At 41.5% G+C, this 19,760-nt stretch overlaps 1 protein-coding gene across 3 annotated transcripts in view; it reads right to left on the bottom strand.

Moving 5' to 3' along the window:
- Window positions 1-3,122: 3,122 nt before the first annotated feature.
- lmo7a (LIM domain 7a) overlaps window positions 3,123-19,760 on the bottom strand; it is a 48,002-nt gene continuing 31,364 nt past the window's right edge. The window contains exons 12-32 of one of the 3 annotated variants that reach the window (XM_006788173.3): window positions 18,981-19,120; window positions 17,857-18,514; window positions 17,197-17,448; window positions 16,698-16,812; window positions 15,512-15,673; window positions 14,520-14,704; window positions 14,341-14,404; window positions 13,065-13,121; window positions 12,759-12,800; window positions 11,968-11,996; window positions 11,363-11,467; window positions 9,517-9,603; window positions 8,736-9,061; window positions 8,462-8,518; window positions 6,587-6,642; window positions 6,285-6,443; window positions 5,679-5,862; window positions 5,175-5,510; window positions 4,394-4,502; window positions 3,897-3,999; window positions 3,123-3,806 (exon numbers count right to left, since the gene is read on the bottom strand). In XM_006788173.3, coding sequence (XP_006788236.3) covers window positions 3,784-3,806; window positions 3,897-3,999; window positions 4,394-4,502; window positions 5,175-5,510; window positions 5,679-5,862; window positions 6,285-6,443; window positions 6,587-6,642; window positions 8,462-8,518; window positions 8,736-9,061; window positions 9,517-9,603; window positions 11,363-11,467; window positions 11,968-11,996; window positions 12,759-12,800; window positions 13,065-13,121; window positions 14,341-14,404; window positions 14,520-14,704; window positions 15,512-15,673; window positions 16,698-16,812; window positions 17,197-17,448; window positions 17,857-18,514; window positions 18,981-19,120 — 3,249 coding nt within the window. In that variant the 3' untranslated portion in view covers window positions 3,123-3,783. Of the gene's footprint in view, window positions 3,807-3,896; window positions 4,503-5,174; window positions 5,511-5,678; window positions 5,863-6,284; window positions 6,444-6,586; window positions 6,643-8,461; window positions 8,519-8,735; window positions 9,062-9,516; window positions 9,604-11,362; window positions 11,468-11,967; window positions 11,997-12,758; window positions 12,801-13,064; window positions 13,122-14,340; window positions 14,405-14,519; window positions 14,705-15,511; window positions 15,674-16,697; window positions 16,813-17,196; window positions 17,449-17,856; window positions 18,515-18,980; window positions 19,121-19,760 lie in introns of all 3 variants that reach the window. The other 2 variants (XM_087830177.1, XR_004843548.2) reach the window with 2 other exon arrangements.

The following is a 19,760-nucleotide window of genomic DNA, read 5'->3' as shown; positions in this document are numbered from 1 at the left end:
TTAAAAAATGGGAAATGCCTTGAGTGTATTAATGTGTACATGTACTGTACACTTGGGGAAAAGAAAGTACACCCATTTTAAATTCTAAGCTTCTACAAATCAGGGCATAAAAAATTAAAAATGCAGGTCCTCAGTAGGTCTTATGATTGATAATATACTGTGTCATTATTTAGCAAAATTACACCAAATTGCAGAATCAATGTGAAAAACTAAGTACATCCTTACTGCCTCCACCTGGTTTAAGAGGGTACGCTGATTAACTGATCAGCAGCGAGTGTGAGTGTCTCTATTATAGTAGGAGTTTTGATAGTTTGCTGGTCTGAAGCATTCAGGTGTGTATCAGCATTGATCTTACAGAAGAAAGTGTTGTGTGCATCAATATGGGAAGGTTTAAAAGGCCATTTCTAAACAAATATGATGTTCATCTTTCTGCAGTGAGGAAGACTTTTTACAATTGGAAAACATTTAAAATAGCTGCCAATCTTCCCAGGAGTGAATGTCCCAGCAAATTCCCCCCATGGTGAGACCATGCAATGCTCAAAGAAACTGCAAAAAACCCAAGAGATGCATTTCAGACTGTTACAATTCATGATAGTGCAATTAGATTAAAGCTGAACAAATATGGCTGGTTTGGAAGGGCTACCAGGAGAAAGCTTCTTCTTTCCAAAAAGAACATGGCAACACGGGTTAGGCTTGGTAAAATTGTGTCTGAACAAAACAACCAGACCTCTGTCTTTGGATGTATGACAGACAAGAAGTGAAGATGTTTGATCATAATGTGCAGAGCTACTTCAGGACAGTGATCTCCAGTGCAGCAGCAAATCTACAGCTGAATGTCTGAAAAAGAAAAGAATCCAGATGTCTTAGTGGGCCAGTGCCAATGCTCAATGAACAACTGCTCCTGAACCTCCATGAACTGATGCAATGTTTTAAAGAAGACTGGGACAAAATTCCTCCGCAACATGTCATACAGTAAACAATCAAATTATTGCTGCTAAAGGCAAGCTACTGAATCACAGGGTGCACTTAGTATTTCCACACACTGCTTCTGCAGTTAGGTTTCATTTGTGTTAAATAAATAATTTCATGATGTATGTGTAATTGTTCATCTGACGTTGTAGTTAAGTGATGTTAGACCATGATAAGAACCAGATGATTTATAAAACCTCAGGTCTGAAAAAATAATGCATTTCTTTTTTTGTATGACTGTATATGGATGAAACCTGTACACGTCTCAACAGCTGCTGTGGCCTTTATAGCTATTTACTATGAATGAGAGTTACATGCACCACATTCAGTTTAATTTAGTAACATTTTCTAATCATTTCCACCACCACAGACATGTGCTGCAATTAAACCAATCCAGCACAGTCATCATTTATGTAGCCCGCAGAGCTGTAATCATAACGTAATCACAGCCTGCATAAACGCTGTTGACTTTTTACTGATTTACTAAATTGCTACACCTTTTCTGCTTAAAGATTCTCCACTGCCTCTTAAAAAGCCATGCTATTATGAATGAGGAGCAGCCTCACGGGTCCATACTGATGTGCTGGGAACTTATAGATTTACCTGAAGTGCATTTTCTTTAATCCCTGTGGTTAATTGAAAGCGTGACAGCACTTTGCTCTTTACACATGGTGCCTGCAAGCCATGGTCTGGTGAGACAGTGTCTGCAATTACGTGACTAATTATAGCATCAGTTTAAGCTGCAGGTGAATTAGTGCTTGATGGCTTCTCTAAAATGTGCGAAAAGCATTTTGCTTTAAAATGGCAAATTGCAACAGGTGCTGCTCGCCAAAGCTGTCTTAACACAGCGTCAACCTACTTATCAAAAAATTGGGGGTCATTTATTTAGAAATGAAGCTCATTGCAAATAGAGTTCTGCTTTTAAATGATTGTGGCAGCATCACTTCCTCTCTGATTCTGGATATCATACTCAGCAGTGCAAGCAACAGCAGCTGCAGATGAAAGAGAATTTAGTCCTTCTTGGTGAAAACTCTTATAGCACAGTGCCCCCTTCAGGTACTGAAGGGGGCAAATTGCACCCAATCAGAAAGAATGACTAAATCTCTCCGGTGGTGACACCAAGGCTGGAAAAGAAAAAAAAAAAAGAGAAAAAAAACAAACATTCATCACATGTTCTTCCCTAGAAATCCTGAAAAATGAGAACAATCCTGAAAAAAGCCCTTCCTGTAGCTAGGAATAGCTTTTTAAAGGAAGGTAGAAGAGGCCTTTCCATCTTTTTACAGACCTCATTTTTTCTGAGCAGTCAAGCGTTCATTTTATTTGTGAGCCTCAGTGCTTACACACAAACACACGCACACACACAGTTATAAGATTCTCCATGTCAAAACCTTCCCAAAGCATAGGTTGTGGCTGTTGCTTTAGAGGAAAAAGATGGGGATACATCTTGGTGAGATTCAGGGTTTCAGATTTCTCAGGCACTCGGCGCCGTTCAGGCTGTGTTTGTTTTCTAAGCATTAGGATTAAAATCTCTCTCCCAGAAGAGTGCCCAGAAAAATCTAAAAAGGGAATCTAAGAATTTGAGATGTGCGCCTCCGGGGGCTGATTGTGCTTCACCTCAAAAAGACAGTGCCAATTTATGCTCAGTCCAGCTTATTTCCATACAGTATATTGCTTGAATTGGGCTTATTTCCATTTGGTCGCGGGCGGGGTGTTGGGTGGGTGAGGACAATTTCTTCCCCTGCAGATTAAATACATTTGGAAGCTCCTTCTTGTATGAATATTCCTTGTATATTTATGCAGTAGAGATAAAATGACAGAATACATTGAGAAAATAGACAATCAAAGTATAATCAAATGTAAGGCATGCACTGAATAAAATATGCATGACAAATTGGCTTTGGAGAACACAGAGCAGGCAGGTCCTCTGAACCTTAGCACAAAAGCTCATTGAAATTCCTTTCATTATGACCGTGGAGCTAAAGCGAAACAGAAAATAAGAGGGACAGACAGAGAAAGATGAGTATAATGATTTCTGATTATAGAAGCAGAAGAGTCCTTGCATCCCACTGTACACAGGAATATCATTACACAGTATTATGCAATTTAACAGATGGAGAACAAAAAAAAAAAAAAGGAACGACGTAACACGTGGGGAGCATTTAGTTATTTTTATTTACATTGTTATGTTTGCCTAATCAGTGTGACGTATATTCTTTACATAGAAACCTGCTTATGTGTGCAATACTCCATCACTGAAAACTTGAGACAAATGCAAATGACATTTTGCAGTATTTTAGTCATCTTAATTACAAATAAAAAGGCACATAGACATGATACCAATACCTTGGCTGACACGGATTTTTATAACACAATAGTTGGTGGGAAAAGAAGCGTGAAAATGAGGAGGATGATCCTGCAGGATTTTCTCTCAGTATCTAAGCGAAGTTTAGAAACAAAAAGGACTTTCATCTGGAATCTGGTAGACAGTTAATAGCTCGACTAGTTTTGTGGCTAAAACGTTTAAAAATTCCGGCGCATGCAGAACCCTTACACTCTGTACAATTGTGCTGCTTAATAGGATATAAACACAAAAGCTGATAACTACTTTGCAAGCGTCCCTCCCTTAATCACACACACTGTAAAAACAAATATGATTCTCATCAAGGTATCGCCTGGGGTTTTAACAGAATCATAAACAGCGATACGTCCCAACCAAGTGTCCCGGTTAATTGCAATGGCTTCAATGTTCACTTTAAAATTCAAGGGTTGTTGTCGGAAGTAGTCTCTTCATCAATCTGCTGGAGTACAGTCACGTCACATAGATGTTGGTTGACCAGCTAAAAGAAGAGAAAAAAAAAAGCGACCGATTATGGGAGGAAGGCGAGAACAACACCTCCCACTGATGATCAGCCTGAGAAAGTACTCACTTTTGACTCGCATGTAGCAGGAGTTACAGTAGAGCTGCTTGTTTCGTATTCTGACTTCAGCCCCGGCTTCTGATCCTCCAAGGTCAGACTTACAGTCGATGCACTGAGAAAGTTTGGGAAGGAGAAGAATTGAGGAATGAATCAGTAAACGTGACCAAAGGAGGAGTGATGAGGACAGACAAATCTAGACCGTGATTCAAAGGAGAAGGATGAGAATCAAGAGATGAAGGCTGACACAGTGGATTAACTTTCAGATAAAGGTCACCGCAGCTCCCAGAAGAAACAACAACAACTAGATTAGACTGCTGATAAAAAGCAAAGGGAATAGTTGATCTTGCAGGATTTAGTTTCTTTTTCTCAATAAAGGGATCAGGGGATTGACATTCACCAGGATTCACCAGGTTAGTAAAACAAACTAAAGAGCCTAAGGCGATCAAGTTAGTTTTTGAGGATCGGCGGCCGATGTGCTCCGTGGCTGACCGGAGTCCAGCTCTCACCTTAAAGCAACCCAAATGATAACAGAGCCCAAGGGACTCGATGATCATGGCTGCTCCCTTTCCCAGCGGGGTTTCACAGAACGTACAGATTTTCTTTCCACTCACTGACCTGAATTACAGAACGCACAGCTGTCATTTCAGAGCCAAGCACACATACATGACACATGTATGAATGCACACATATACGCACATACACACATACAAAACACACGCTAACACTGGTTCAAACCAGGGTTAGACAGACCGACACTTTGGCAAGCTGGCAAATGTTAACCTGTTGAAACAGCACTGCTGAAATGACAAAGGCTCATTAAAACAGTGTCATTTAGTGTCACACGCAAAATACTGTTTATGGCAACAAAAATGACACGAGGGAAACACTTATGAATTTTCATAAAGGTTGGGAAACTTGGGTGCTAGGAAGTGAACAAGTTTCTTTATGATAACCTTCAGGCAACCTTTTGACTTTCTTTGTCTCTCAGGTGTTTGGACATGATCACTGACAAACTTTCGTATAATCCACAAAAACATGGCTAAACTTAAACTAGCATTTGCTGTATTCCACACATAAGTTAAAGTGAATTATGCTACTGTGTGATCTATAAAAAAAGCACATCAAAAGAAACATTACATCATAAAAGGAGTGACATAAAGGAAAAAGAGAAATACCCTTTGCCACCACTTTTGCACGGCTGAGTAGCAACGCCTTAAATACCGCAACCCAGATGTACCAGTGAGTTGTTAGAGGCGGCATTAAGCAAAGCTTCATTACTGGTTTTACCTGCTGTGCTGCTGAGGAGCGTCTGCCTCAGCCATGGGTTCTGGAGAGTAGGTGGGTGAAGGAGAAGAGGGTGAAGGTGAAGGGGAAGGCGACTGCCTGGACCAAGGGACCAAATGGGATCCTGCCCCACTTCGGAGTGAGCCCATGGAATAGGAAGAAGGCAGAGTGGAAGCGGAACCATACCGCTGAGCCCGCGGCCCCCCACCATAAAAGGATGTGCTGCCAGAAAGGGCAGAGTGAGGCCGAAAGTAGTTTGGGGCAAAAGAACTGCTTCGGGGTTTCGATGACGAACGCCAGGAGTTGTATGAGGTGTCCAAGTTGTCAAGAGAATCGCCTCTGCAAAGCCAACCCAAGCCACACCCCATGTTAGCCAGTTAGAAAAAGCAGTCGAACCTTCTGACTGACAACTTAACTTTTACACCCAACTCAAAAAAAACAGGACATTAGTAAAAGAAAAGAGCCAACCACCACCATCGCACCAAAGTTAATGAGGTATTACTGTACCTGCGCATAGGTGGCAGGTCCCTCTCCTTGTTGGTGGAAGTGTCGGGAGAACGCTGGCGGATCCAGCTGTTGTCCGTCAGCAATGACGTCTTCTTTTTCATCTCATTGAGGATCTGCTGCCGCTCCAGCTCAGCCTGAGATGCAGGCTGCTGGTCCTTCTTCTCAGCGGCTCCGCTTGAGGTCACTGCCAGGTGGGAGGACAGACAGATGAAACATTATGGATGGAAAAAAAAAAAATCTTAACTGGCGATCGGCGGAGGAACAAAATTAATAGTCGTGGGGCAGACAGAATTAGATGAGGATGATATAAGTATCTGTTTTCCACAGTCTGGCTTGATGAGACAAGCTATGACTAAATTATGGATGAAAAAGTCATTGATCTGAAAGAAAACATGCTGTAATCAATACATTAAATTGCTTTTGCTGCATGTCCTTTTCTGGTCACGTGGCTGATTGGTTCGTCATTTGTCTGGTCAGCTGCAAATCAAACATCTGTAGGTTTAGAGTTGGAGTTAACGAAATGTCTCGATTGACTGATCAGCTGATCGTAACGGGAGTTTCACATTAAAACGACGAGAAACGGCGCTTTAGGGGGCTAAAATCCACCTCTCTCCGGCTCTCTGTATCTCATGGCATGGAGGATGTTCCTGCGCTCCAGCTCCAGCTCAGATGCAGCCTTCTGACTTTGGTAAACTCTGTCGTGTGCCTTCTTCAGCTGCTCTTCCAGCAGCCGCTGAGCCATGCCCCCCGGGGGTACATGCACACCTACAGCAGGGTACAACCCACACAGGTATACATCTGTGCAACAAAATGTGTACGTGGAGTCATTTAAAACACCCTCTCCCACCTCCACAACCACCACAACACACAGACACACACAAAGCCCCTAATGAATTAAGAAGGCTGACCTTTTCTCTGAGATCTGTCCTCTTCGTCGAGCTGAGGGGATGATTTGGATTTTGTCCTGTCGAACAAAATTCAAAACATACATGAACAACACTACTTTTCAGTTCTAGCAGATGTTTCACTTTTGTGTACAAGTGTGAGGCATTTCATGTCTTTTTCTATGGATCACATTTATATGTCAGATTGTATAATATAGAAGGCGATAAGTGTCACAGCATGTCAGCTGGTAATGTAGCATTCATCTTAAAACTTTGTGTATTTTTCCTTTTTCCCTCCGACTCCTGCACTATCTGCCTCCCCTCTACCTTGTATCCCTTTTGACCTTCTTTCCCGCTACCCACGAATCCTATAATAATAAATACAGTATAAATAATTAAATGGTTCCATTTGTGTGGGCGTTCAGAAATGCAAGATTACAGTTCTCGCTTTATGAGAAGCAGAACAGACACATTGCAAATGAGTTAACAAATGAGTTCACAGATTACAGATTATATAGATTCTTTCTTTAGTTCCTAGATGTTTGATTTTGTTGCATGCACTGCTTGACTTCAAATCCCCCACGAGGTCAAATTTGTGCTTGTTTTTATTCCTCGACAATGCTGCTGGTCCTTAATGCCTAGTTTATTCCATCCTTAGTAAAAATCCTGGTGGATTTACATTTGTTCTTAGGATCACTATCCTGTTTGAATGTCTCCACTCGGGTTCAGCTTCAGTTTTAGGGACATATGCCCTCACATTATCGTCAACCACTCTAATATGACTGTGGCTACACAACTCTGCCTTTGATTTGTTTCTGCAGTGCAAATTTAGCTGTTCACTGGGAAACTGTGGATTTTGTACCAATTTCCTTTTTGCACAGCAAAGTTTAATATACAAGATACAAGTTTAATACGCGCACCAGTTGTAAATATTTTCTTTAAAATATTTTAACTGTTTGGTTAATTTGAAGATAAACTCTCACAGGCACCCATTTTCTTTTTTTAAAGTAAAGGCCTCAGAAGGATCACACAACACTAGCCACTAAAAGTCTGTTAATTATTTAAAAGGACTGAACCTCTTCTAATTTTATGGATTTAATTTTGTTATAAATGTAGCGGTTTGATTACTTTCTCCATATCATCTTTCTGTACTGTTTCGGAAAGGACAAAATGTTTGCTGGTCTAACAATGTAAAAAAACAACAACACAAAACATAATTTCAGTGTTAGGAACTGTACAAACCAAATCTAGAGCTGAAAATGATTTGGGGCTAATCACCCAATAATGACAACTGTAAATAATCTACTTTGTAAAGCTTTCTAATCAAACTATATTGTTGTTGTAAGAAGAAGCATTTCTTTTGTGCATATAAAACTGCATAAATATGTACATACTTTATTGTATGTATATTTTATTTTATTTGTATATTTATAGGCATGTTTCATTATAATTTGGTATAGCTTATATTTCTACTGGATCTCATAAATACACTTTTTTTTTAAAATAACTGTTGTTATTGGCATCTGTTGTGGACAGCAAAGAAAGATTTTGATTGTACAGGCAAACCTGGACTTGTTGTAGCTGCAGTATTTGTTTGGAAAAGTTACTGCCCCTATAAAGAGATATTTTTAAATTCTATATGTATATTGTTGGTGATATAGCCACCTACACTCATGAGTTCCACAGGCTGTTGATGAATCCAATCCAATATAATCTGTCTTAATTAATTACGTGTGTATGCATCTCATGAATGCTAAATAAGGATAGTCAACTAAGTATTCAACACATTAAACTGCAGTTATTGTAGAGCAATGATGTCAAAAGCATGTTGCAGAGAAAGCATGGTTAACAGGTTATAAACAGGGAGAGGTCCGGCTGCTCTCGCTCTCTCGTACTAACCTGTCTGCATAGGTGAGTGAAGGCTGGGCATAGGGAAAGCCGTGGGAGCTAGTGGCCCTTTGGTGAAAGGCATTGTGTGCAGAGAGGTGGGATGATGAGTACCACACAAACGAGGGATAAAGCACATGCAAACACATTAGTTGCACATGTTAATGCACAGAGAGTAAAGCTGGTTAAATGTGTTATTATCAGCATGATGGTGAGTCAAGGAATACAAAAGACATGTGAGTTTGAGTATTCAGGGCAGCACAGGATTAGGAGTGGCTCTACTGACCACTGCTGCTGCAGCTCAAAGGCTCTCTCCTTCTCTCTGCGCTGCTGCTCTTCTGCCTCTAGCAACCTCCTCTCGTCCTCCCTTCTCTTCCTTTCCTCCTGCTCCTGCCTTTCCTTCCTCATCCTCTGCTCCTGGAGACGCTGCAGTTCTCGCTCCTCCTCTTCCCTCTTCCTCTTCTCCTCCACCTGCCTTTGGCGCTCCTGCTCCTCCTTCCTCTTTCGCTCTTCTTCTTCCCACAGTAGAGATGTGGGCTGGTTGACGGGAGATAGTGGTGAGTGTGGGCCGGTGCTGCTGTTGCTGTGGTTGTTCACCTCCAGGCTCCCAAACTGCCAGAGACAAGAGACAAAAACGGACGAGAAGAGGAAGCTTTTTGAGCACCAAGTAATTTAATCTTAATTAGCATCCAGGAGGAACTGCGACAATGATGGAGAAACTCCTCACATCCCCCGAGGTGGCGAGGTTTTAGAAATTATATTGTAGAGGGGAGTTTTTGTTGCAAACCTATTAGTTGGAAAGATTTCAGCCACTGCAGTAAATATATGTACTGTGTGAGCATTCACATGACTAGACACTGCTCTGCTCTCCCTTTCCATTTCTAAAAGGTCACATACAAGAGAGCGTGCCCACATACTCCATGCATAATTATAACAATTTTAGATCAAAGCTCTTTGGATACATTTAGATAAATTAGTGCCATGAGTCACAACTTACTGCCACCATTAAATACTCTCCAGCTGATTTATCAGCTCATAATTAATACAAAACAAAACACTTTTCTTACCTGTTTGGGGACCGTGCTTGTAGAAATCGCCTGCTGAGCCTTGAGCCACTCTTCCTGCAGCTTTTCCTGATCACGCTTATATTTCTCCTAAAAAAAAAAAAAAAAATGAAGGTGAGGTCAAAAGTCATCTCATTTAATCCAGTCAGACATACAAAGCTCTTTCTAAAACAACACATGAAACTTCTATTTATAATAGATTCCATATGTAATTTAAAAAAATAATAATTAGGTATTGTGGTTGTTATATTGTTCAGATGATTTCTCAGCTCACTTACGTGTTATCTAACTATTCTACACATTCTAGGGAAACCTGCCCAGAGCAGGAAGTCTTGCTGGAAGATCATGAAATCAGGCTGCTTAACCAACAGGGAATAAGCCTGCCAGCATTAAAAATCCTTCCTGGATGCAACGGCACTCTGCATAACCACCTTTGATCTCCATCCAGAAATAGGCCCCCCAAAAAATGTTTTGACATGATTCTCCTACACTAAAGTTGGATACTCGGCGCACACTTAGAAGCTCGAGTGCTGTCTCCTTCTGTTCTGAGCCTGTTAAGAGCAGATGTAATTGAGGATTTCCTAGCATGTCAGTAACTTCTAATTGTCAGATGGGGCGTTTAAAGACAGGCAGTTCACATTAAATGGATCAAGCTTTGGCTTCATTCTGTATTTTTATCTATCATCCTGTGTTTTTTTGGTTTTTTAAATTAAGGTTTCTTCCCCCCCAAAAACCCTCAACAGGATAAGCGGATATCCCCACCCAATCTGTAATTACAATGAGTGTAGTTCAACTCGTAATGTGTTGTGGACACATGATAGTTTGTCACGTGGGTTGTAACCTATGACGGGGGGGTTTTACCTTATGGAAGCCAGTTTTAAACATCTGGGGACAGTTTTGTACCTTCATGTAATGATGCAGGTGTTTATTGGCTTACTTTATATGTTTTTAATATTATTTATTCAGACTAAGAAATGGAGTGACATCAAAAAGGTACATATCAGTGCCTGTGAGGTCCCAAAATTAGCCCTTAGCCATTAGGGGGTGCATTTGTGTAGACTGTAAGAAAAAACACTTTTCACTGCAGCGCTGCTTCTCACAGTGCAAGATAAGAAAGATATGAAATCATCATCTTCTTCTTTCAGTTGCTCCCTTTAGAGTTTGCTACAGCAGCTCATGCTCCTCCATCCTCCTCTGTCACACCAACCTGCATGTCCTCCTTCACTGCATCCATAAAACTTCTGTGTCACTCCTCTTCTTTTTTCTCTCTCCTGCCTAGCAGCTCTATATTCAACATATTTTGCCCAATATATCCACTATCCCTCCTCTGCACACGTCCAAATCATCTCAGCCTTGCCTCTCTAATTTTGTCACCAAACCGCTCAGCCTCTCACTTCTAATCCTGTCCCTCCTGGTCACTCTCAACGAGAATCTTATCATCAACTCCTCCTCCACCTCCTGGTGCACCTCATGCAGTAATCCATGCTTTACTGCTCCGTGTGAGGGAAATTTTCTTATTCGTTTCTCTTTTACCCCTTAGGACGCCTACTAGGAGTAACCCTGCTTTCTCTTTTACGAAATTAGTGATTTCTTTGATATTTCAGGCTGGCTTCCAGACCAAAACGACTGGCTGTGAATCAGAAGTTAATGACAGTGATTTCTGCCTGTACATACTAGTCTTTTTTGATACATACCGAGGTGCAAAAACTCATCAATAAGGGTAAAGGGGAGGTTTTCAAATGTCATCTTTATGGGGGAACTAGACGGCTGTAGTCTGAAGAAATAAACTGACAGTGTTGTGTGCTTGAACTCAACATTACTAAATATACAAGAGTACACCTTCACATACCTGTAGGAGGCGCTCTTGTTCCTTCTGCCACTTCTCTTGTCTTTTCCGCTCCTCTTCTGGGTCAAAAGACCAGCGGCTGGAGGGAGTGATTACGGGAACGGGTATCTGAAGGCAAAAAAGGAAACCACACATAGCAAATTTACCTTGCAGTTGTACAAAACTATCACTGAACTTTGTTGCTTTGATGTCCGCCTGCTTGTGCCATATAGATGTGATCATACTTAAATAATTAATCTCTTAAACACCCAGTACTTATCTGCTCTTGTTTCACAACATTTCTACATGCTCCTGAAGGTGAGATGAAACTGCAAATATGCACTTGCACTGCACCGTCTGTACTTTATTTATTGTATTTTCTTATCTGGTTTCAAAGCTCCACAAAAAAAGGTTCCCTATAATCACTGTTGAGTCACTAAAATGCTAAAAGACTGACAAAGATGTGTGAACCTGGCTCTAAAGTGAACTACAAATGCAGTCAATGCGAGAGGCTTAACAGCGGCTCTGGACTTTGTAATTACTGCAGTATCTGCTTTCAAAGATGTTGTCATACTAGAAGAGCAAACATAAGAGACAAAAACCGGCCTTTATGCACTGACACTACTCACATCTGGCACTGCAGGCTCTGATCCTCCTCCTAGAACAAGAAAGACAATCATTCAGTCGATCTCCAGGCAGGCACAGGCAGAGCAGTAAAACATAATGTAAAAATACACAAGCGAGCCCTCAAGACATGTAACACAACAGCGCCAAGTTGACGGGCTTATTTAAGTTTCAACTTGATCTTTTAGTCAGGTAGCAGTCAATCAATGCAAATGACAATTGATGTTTCCAGAAAAAGCCCCCCAGCAGCAACGGTCAAATTTCACCCACTAAGGCTTATTGATTCTCTCAATTCAAGCTCACCCACTTGTTAACATTTGGATTGGATGCAAGCCCAATAGTTCTGAATGGGAAAATCAATAAACTCATTGTGATGACAAAAAAGATCAAACAAGAAAAAAGAAACACACAGAAACCAGCAGCATGCACACAAGCAGAGAGGGGTCTGTCTCAAAGGCCAACAGATGCTTCGAAATATGCATGCCAAGAGTGCTTTTAACTTGCAGCAAAGTGAAAAGTGTAACCATGTGTTAAGCCTGGACACCATCCCAAAATACCACAAAGCACAGCAGGATTCAAAGGTTTGTGTTTGTGGTTGGTATGCTGGAACCGTGTCTGAAATGCTGTCAAACTTAAGGGGAAATGTCACAGATTATTTTTATTTTATCTGCAGGAGGTCTTTGAGTAGAACTTCCTTAAAAATAACATCAATCTTTCTGGGTTTGAGCAGCATGTCAGGGTCCCGGGCTGTACCAAGTGAATGTGAGGAGGTCAATGCACACACAGCCCTGTTTACCACAGAGGTAGACCAGCGCACTGACACTGGACCCTGAGCCACCTGAAGGAGGGAGGGGGGCACAGCATAAAGGTTAAGCTCTGGCACCAGACGAGAGAACATGAGACAACAGAGCCATTGAAAAATCAAAGTCACGAGGCTGGCATTGATACGAAAACATGCAAAAAGTCCTCGAATAATCTGAGGAATTCAGAGAGACAAAAGCATAGAGAATCCAGCCACCAGGTTACATAGAAAGCATAATAAATACGAAGAACTGTCCTACATCTCTTCGCTCAGCCTTCCTTGTTTTTTTGTTTTTTTTACCTTGTTCAAAAAACTCTGACCTCCGCTTTAAGTTTTTCAAAGATATGGGTTCTGACTCTACATGAGAGATGGAAAACAGAATACAACAAAAACATTAGAAATAAGTTAAACCTGACCTAACAGCACATATTGATCATGTCATTCTGATAAAGTAAGTCTATTACAACCAAAAAAGTTGGGACACTATGTAAAATGTAAATAAAGACAGAATGCATTCATAACAGAGCATGGAAAACATGTCAAATGTTTAAACTAAGAAAATTTACAATTTTAAAAAAGGCTCATTTTGAGTATGATGGAAGCAACACATCTTAAAAAGTCAGGACATGGCCATATAAATATTTGGGAACTGAGGAGACGCTGGAGATGCTCCAAATGTCTTCAGTGGTGAAAGGTCTGAACTGCAGGCCAGCTGAGGGCCCGGACTCTTCTACTATAAAACCACACTGTTGTAATAGTAATAGTAATAGTAATAATATGTGGGTTAGCATTTTTTTGTAGAAATATGCAAGGCTTTCCCTCAAAAATCCATTGTCTGACTCTTAAGCTGTTGCTCTAAAACCTGGATATACTTTTTGGCAGATATACAAGCTACCAGTTCCATAAGCAATAATCCACTCCCACACCATCAGAACTGAGCGCTGATACCAAGCCACGTGGTCCTTCTTCTCTTTAAATTCAAGGACACAGCATCCATGTTTTCCAACAGGAATTTCAAAGTTCGATTTGCCTGACCGGGGAAAAGTTTTCCACTTTGCATCAGTCCATTTTAAACGAACTTACATAAAATTGTTCCACAATTTGTAGACATTTTTTCATCTTTACTGCCTCTCTAAGATCCTCTTTCCATACCCTGTCAGGTCACTAATCTGTTGCTGTAAAATCTGGTTAGCTGAAAAATTTTCCTCAAGTTGTTTCTTTTGTACCACTTACACCCCCAAAAAACAAAAAAAAAAAATTCTGAGATGTGTTGTTACCATCAAATTCAAGATCTACTATCTTTTTTCTTAAAATGGGACATTTTCTCAGTTAAAACATTTGATATACTTACTGTGTTGTACTGTGAATAAAATACGGTTTTATGAGACTAGCAACTCATTCCAGTGTGTTTTTTCACATTTTACACAGCATCTCAACTCTTTTGGAGCTGTACAAACTAACGTGAAAAACAAGACAAAGTCAAACCAGCAACTCCTACTGATGTATTTTTGTATTCAGTCCAGAAATAATCAAGATCAATTTCATAACCTTTCTGACTGTGCGCTCTGCTCTTTACCTTTTTTCCTCATGGTCACCGGCTCCTCTCGGAAACCTCCATTAACTCCGTTTGAAGCCACTTCCTGCAGGGAGACATTGTGGGGTGCACACTCATTAAAAAGCCACCAGGCCGGGGAACAATACAGAAATAAAGGCTGATCAAGTCTGAGTCAGTCAAGGTGATTCTGAGTCACTTACGCTAACGGGATGAGCCGGGGTCTCTTTGAACGTCAGCGTTTCTGCTGGAGTGTTCGAAGTGAAATCCAGGCTGGAGCTGATTGTGCTTTTTTCTTGGGAACCTACAAGCATTGGATGATCCGTAGTGGTCAGATTGATGGTCTTATGGCTTTTAAATGGCAGGGAAGGTTGAACTCTGTCCCAGTCTGCACGCAGACAATGTAACAGCATAAAAATATGATGTGTTTGCACATAAACCATGTGTTTTGTGCGGGTTTTTTTGTTTTTTTTTCTTGTTGCCAGGCTTCTATATATGTGAACATATACAACGTCTGCATAAAGAAAGCTATAAAGCAAGGGGATAAGCGCGCTGTTATGCTGTTATTATGGAGTGCAGCAGGGGGAGACAGAGTAACCCCCTTCCCCAGCCATGCAGCCCATTAAAGCCTCCATTAACCCAAACACCGTTTCTAATAGGCTCACAACCACTGGACACCACTAATTAACTAATATTGTGAGTTAGTTAAAGTTAGCAATACTGTGTGAACTAATGTGACACTGATAGTCCAGAATAAAGTAAACCTGTAACAGTAACACTGAAAACACAACACACTTATAGGACTGTAGATCTGAGCTGGGTTAGTTCTTTAGAAGGAAAAACACTGGGGAGGAATAGCGAGCAGAAAGAAGAAATAACTACATAAGGGGGGAAGAGGGAAGCAATTAAACAACAACAAAAAAAAAAAAATCCCACAGAAATCAAAACAATAACAGTCTTTCTTCACCAGATGAGCAAAGATAACTCACAAGTCCTTCATCATTTAGCCTGTCATGAGCTCATTTATGGTTGAATTCACAACAGGCTACAGACCAATTTAGAGTGTCAAAACTGTTTAGCAACCCAAGCAGCATAAGCAGCGCTCCCAGTCCAGGAATGCAGCCCTCAAAAACTTTTCACTTTCCTTCTCTGGCTGTCACGCAAGCAAAAAACAGGCAGGGTTCAGACTACTCACTGTTCTGCCCATGACGCCTTATATCCATGACCAGACTGCCCTCCTGCAGAGCCTCATCCATGTGGGACTTCCACTCTGTGTAGCTCATGTCTGCCACCTTGTGCCCGTTCACCGTCAGCACCTTGTCTCCAGTCTGAAGCTGGCACATCTCAGCCGGGCTGCCTACAGTGGGCACAGGTCAGAGTAATTATGTTAATTTAATGTTATATGAGCAATATTCTTCTCCAGTTAACATGTAACATGTAAATGTAGGTACACACTATCTATTTTGTCTGACAGATAAACGCTACAGAGTCATACTTACTCTTCACTCCATGTAAAACTAAAAGAATCGTTAGCATGCATTTTATGGAGTGCTTGAACTACATTTTTTAAATAAACATCTTACTTTATCTAAGCCCTTTACTTTATGTCCTTTCTCTTTTTTATTTCATGTCCTTGCTCTGCATCAAAACAGTGGATGTGGTCATTGCCATGGAAACCTTAAACCTTTTCTTTGATTACTTTTTGTATATGTTTTGTATTATCTGTTCTTCATCAATGGGTTGATTGCTGATTTTGTATTTGTTTCTTAAAAACTTTACCATAGGACTGGAGAGAAAAATGCGTCAACATGCTAACACTAGCACATTTACAAGTGTAAGCGGTAATAAGAATAAAATGAAAGCTCAAGCGCTACTCCATACAGAGTCTGCAGATACAGTGAAATAAGCTGTAAGCAGGTATGACAAGGCTACATTCGTGTATTGCTTTGGGCTGTCTGTATTACTTTACTAATTTATTTGGCATGCTGTGATGTGCAGGTGGGGAATCTCAGTAGAAGGAGAGGCTCAGACCCAGCAGATCTGACCCAGATAGAAGCTGCCCTACATACAGTGAGTCAGGCATCGCCACTGCAATGGACTCAAAAACCTGCTGACAACTAACCGACCGTGGCTGACAGATAACTGTAACAGAGCCGGAGCTCTGGTTGTCAATATTACCACTGTACTGTATCTCTGAACAGATCAGTCAGTTCTAGTGAGAGTGAGAAACTTGCATTGTGTGTCTGATCTATTTTCTTCGGGGCCTATTTACTGCGAATGCTGTCAGTTTGGCTGACTTTCACACATTGTGTGATGTTGGATGGTGGAAAAAAAAGAAAAAAAAGTTCTACTTATATATAAGTATTCCTGTGAAGTGCTACCTGGCTGGATAGATGTGACACAAGCTCCTGTTGAATCCCAGGCTGCCTGGAAACCAAAATCTCTGCTGCTGTTGGGCTTCTGGTTCAGGCTGATCCGCATCTCACAGTAGTTCTCCTAGAAACCAGACGACTCAGGTGAGTAGAGGTGAGCTTTAAGAGTACAAATGTGGGCTGACTTCCATTTGCTCTGGAGATGCTTGTCAGGGTTGGCCTGCTTTGGCAGGGAAGCCTTTCATTAGTCATTTATGGCTGTTGAATAAATGCCAACCTGTTACTATACTTTAGCTACTACACAAAAAAAACCTTAAACTGAAATTTAATGAGCTCATGCATTAAGTTTTACTGACTACTTACCACAAAGCTAAAGATACACTAATAACACTGTGAAAATTAAAAAAATTCCCTAAAAGAAATGTGTTCAGTTTTGAACGTCTTCATTGTAACCAATAGAAAACAAAAAAAGCTTTACTGCTTTGTCAGCAGGAGGAGATTTGAGTACCTGGCTGGTTTCTTTGGCTGGAGCAGGAGGTTCACTCTTGACCTGTGGAGGTACAGGTGTGACGCTCTGAGCAGAGTTGACGCTATTCCCTGTAGTCGCCTCTTCCTCCTCCTCTTCACTGCTGTGTGCTGAGCTAGACTGAGCTTCGTCCTCAGAGGTCATGAACTGATGGTACCGGCTCGGCACTGATGACTTCTTAGAAACATCGACGTTGCCATTGACGCGCTTGTGTGAGTCGTCTGTCTGTGTGGGCTGCATGTAGAGTGGCAAAGAACACAGCCGTTAAGGCTCAATTACAACAAAGTCACTTTAACAGCAAAGGGCTGCTGATTACAAAATGATAGAATTAACTCTAAAAAAAGCTGGTAATTATGTTACCAGCTATTTTTTAAAACATGTGTTAAACAGTTTCCTGACGAGTAACAAGTAATGAATGTGAAATAGTCTGAAAATAGCAGCTCTGGTAGTGGAGTTAGCATAATAAAACCACCAGCTTCATCCATTATTCACACTGTAATCAGATATGACTCCTGGGCAATACTGATGTAGTGAAAACAAATTACCTGCCAAACATTTCTTACTTCCAAACAAACACATCCTGCCCTCTTGATGTTCTTGTGCTGTGCTGGTAGTTTACTTGTAAAACTATCTAGTACTCACGGTAAAGCCTCGGGGAAGAGAGGTGATGCGTGAGGGCTGGCTCCCAAAGGGCCTTGGTGTGACAACTGAAGTTAGACGTGCGCTATCCGATCTCTGGTAGGTCTTGGGCAGGGAGGAAGAAACCCGAGACACCGCGGGAGGCTTGGGTTCCATTGAGCTGGGCTGTGCTTGTGTGTGCAAAGGACCAGAAGAGGGGGGCTTCACCTCAGTCTGTGTGCCAGACAATGCGGGGCTTGGCTCAGGCACCTTTGGTAGGGAGCTAGAAGTGGAGACAACAGTTGGGGCCTCCTGCTTCCTGGCTGTGCTGGTGCGCTCTGAGTCTGTACTCCTCTGCAAAGGTACAGCTTCTGGAGACGGGGAGCGGTTGAATGAGCTGTAATTGTTCGGAGTGATGGTGTTCGTGATGGAGCTGCTTAGTGCGGGACTGTCCACTACTTCAAGTGAAGTGGGAGGGGAAGCGATGGGAGGTTCTTTGTCATTCACAGAGGGCTTGGGGGGTTCATAGGAAAATTGGGAAGTGTCAATTGTGTAGCTTCGGCTAGGAAGAGCTCGGGTACGTGGGGCAATGACGGGTTTTTCAAATACGTTGTCGTCGTCGTCGTCGAAAAAAGAGAGAGATCCAAGACGGCTGCCAACGCTGCTCTTTCTTTTACCTTCTCTGTGGAGCAAACAGACGAAGAGAAGGTGGGAGGACATGAGAGGCAAATAGGTACAAATTGGACTAGATGAATAAAATTAACGATGAATGTGGGGGCATGGAGTGTTAACGAGGACGGCAGAAAGCGGAGCACGGGCAGAAAATAAGAGGGCAAGAACGACGTGCACTCAAATAAAATGACCAGCACGTTCTAAGCCATGATTGAATAACACTTTCACAGTGAATCGGTGCACAATTACGGTCTCCTCATTCACTCTTGCCCAAATAATCATATAGTCTCTCTTAATTACACACACTTTTTCATGTGGTTACCTTAGCAAATGGTTCCCCTCTGATGGTGAAAGGGTATAAAAGAGGAATAAATGTAGTGAGTGTTCCTTTTTTAGGAAAACCAGAATCACCAGAAATTAAAAGTAGAAAAACAACTACAGCAGTAAGTCTGTTGGACCTGTGTGTTTTTCCTCACCTCTCCTCTTGCATCTCCTTGAAGGTCTTAGACCTTTTCTCACCGCCGTAAGTAATCTGCTCTATCTTCTCCCTTTCCTCCTTCTTCTTTACTATATCAGAGTTGACACTGCGACGTCGGCTCTTCCAGTCGCTCAGGGCCTGCAGTGCAAAGAAGAAGCCCTCATCACCTCATGCAACATATCTCAAAAAGTCAATTTATAAGTACTGCAGATAAAGCAGACTGATTATGTGCGCAGAGCTAAGTGTACAACTGAGGACAGTGAAGTTGAGAAGGAGGGAGAAAAAGATGTGAAAAAAGAGAAAGGGCTCCATTTGAAGGTGTTCTATTTGTGTGCTTTAGGCTCCTCCCGGCTCACTTCCCCTGTGTATTGGGGGCTGTGTGACCCAAATGCTGCTTTAAGACTCCATTATTTTGCTATGACACCACACTAGCCCAGTCCTGTAGTGTATATGTGCAGAACTTTTTATTACTATTAACTTTTTATTGCTAAGAATGAACATGTACAATGGATCAGCAGTGTTTAAATTTACTGCAGCACTGCCATTTGGAGCTTACTTTCCATTTTCACTGTAACTTGAGAGTTAATTTCAGAGTTAATCGACTAAGTCTTCCTTACATCATTCCTTCATTTCACATTATTTCTACTTTTTTCGAGCATGTAGTGATTCTCGCAACAATTTTTAATGATGCAGGTCCATAGCCAGAGGGCAGTGCTGCTCTAGTTAACATCTGAACACCTACAATTTCAATCCAAACTGTTCTTTTTTCCACCCTGCA

This window comes from Neolamprologus brichardi, chromosome 16 (assembly GCF_056152115.1).
Source record: "Neolamprologus brichardi isolate AB-2024 chromosome 16, ASM5615211v1, whole genome shotgun sequence".
Taxonomy (NCBI): domain Eukaryota; kingdom Metazoa; phylum Chordata; class Actinopteri; order Cichliformes; family Cichlidae; genus Neolamprologus; species Neolamprologus brichardi.
This window is presented reverse-complemented; position numbering and strand designations above follow the sequence as displayed.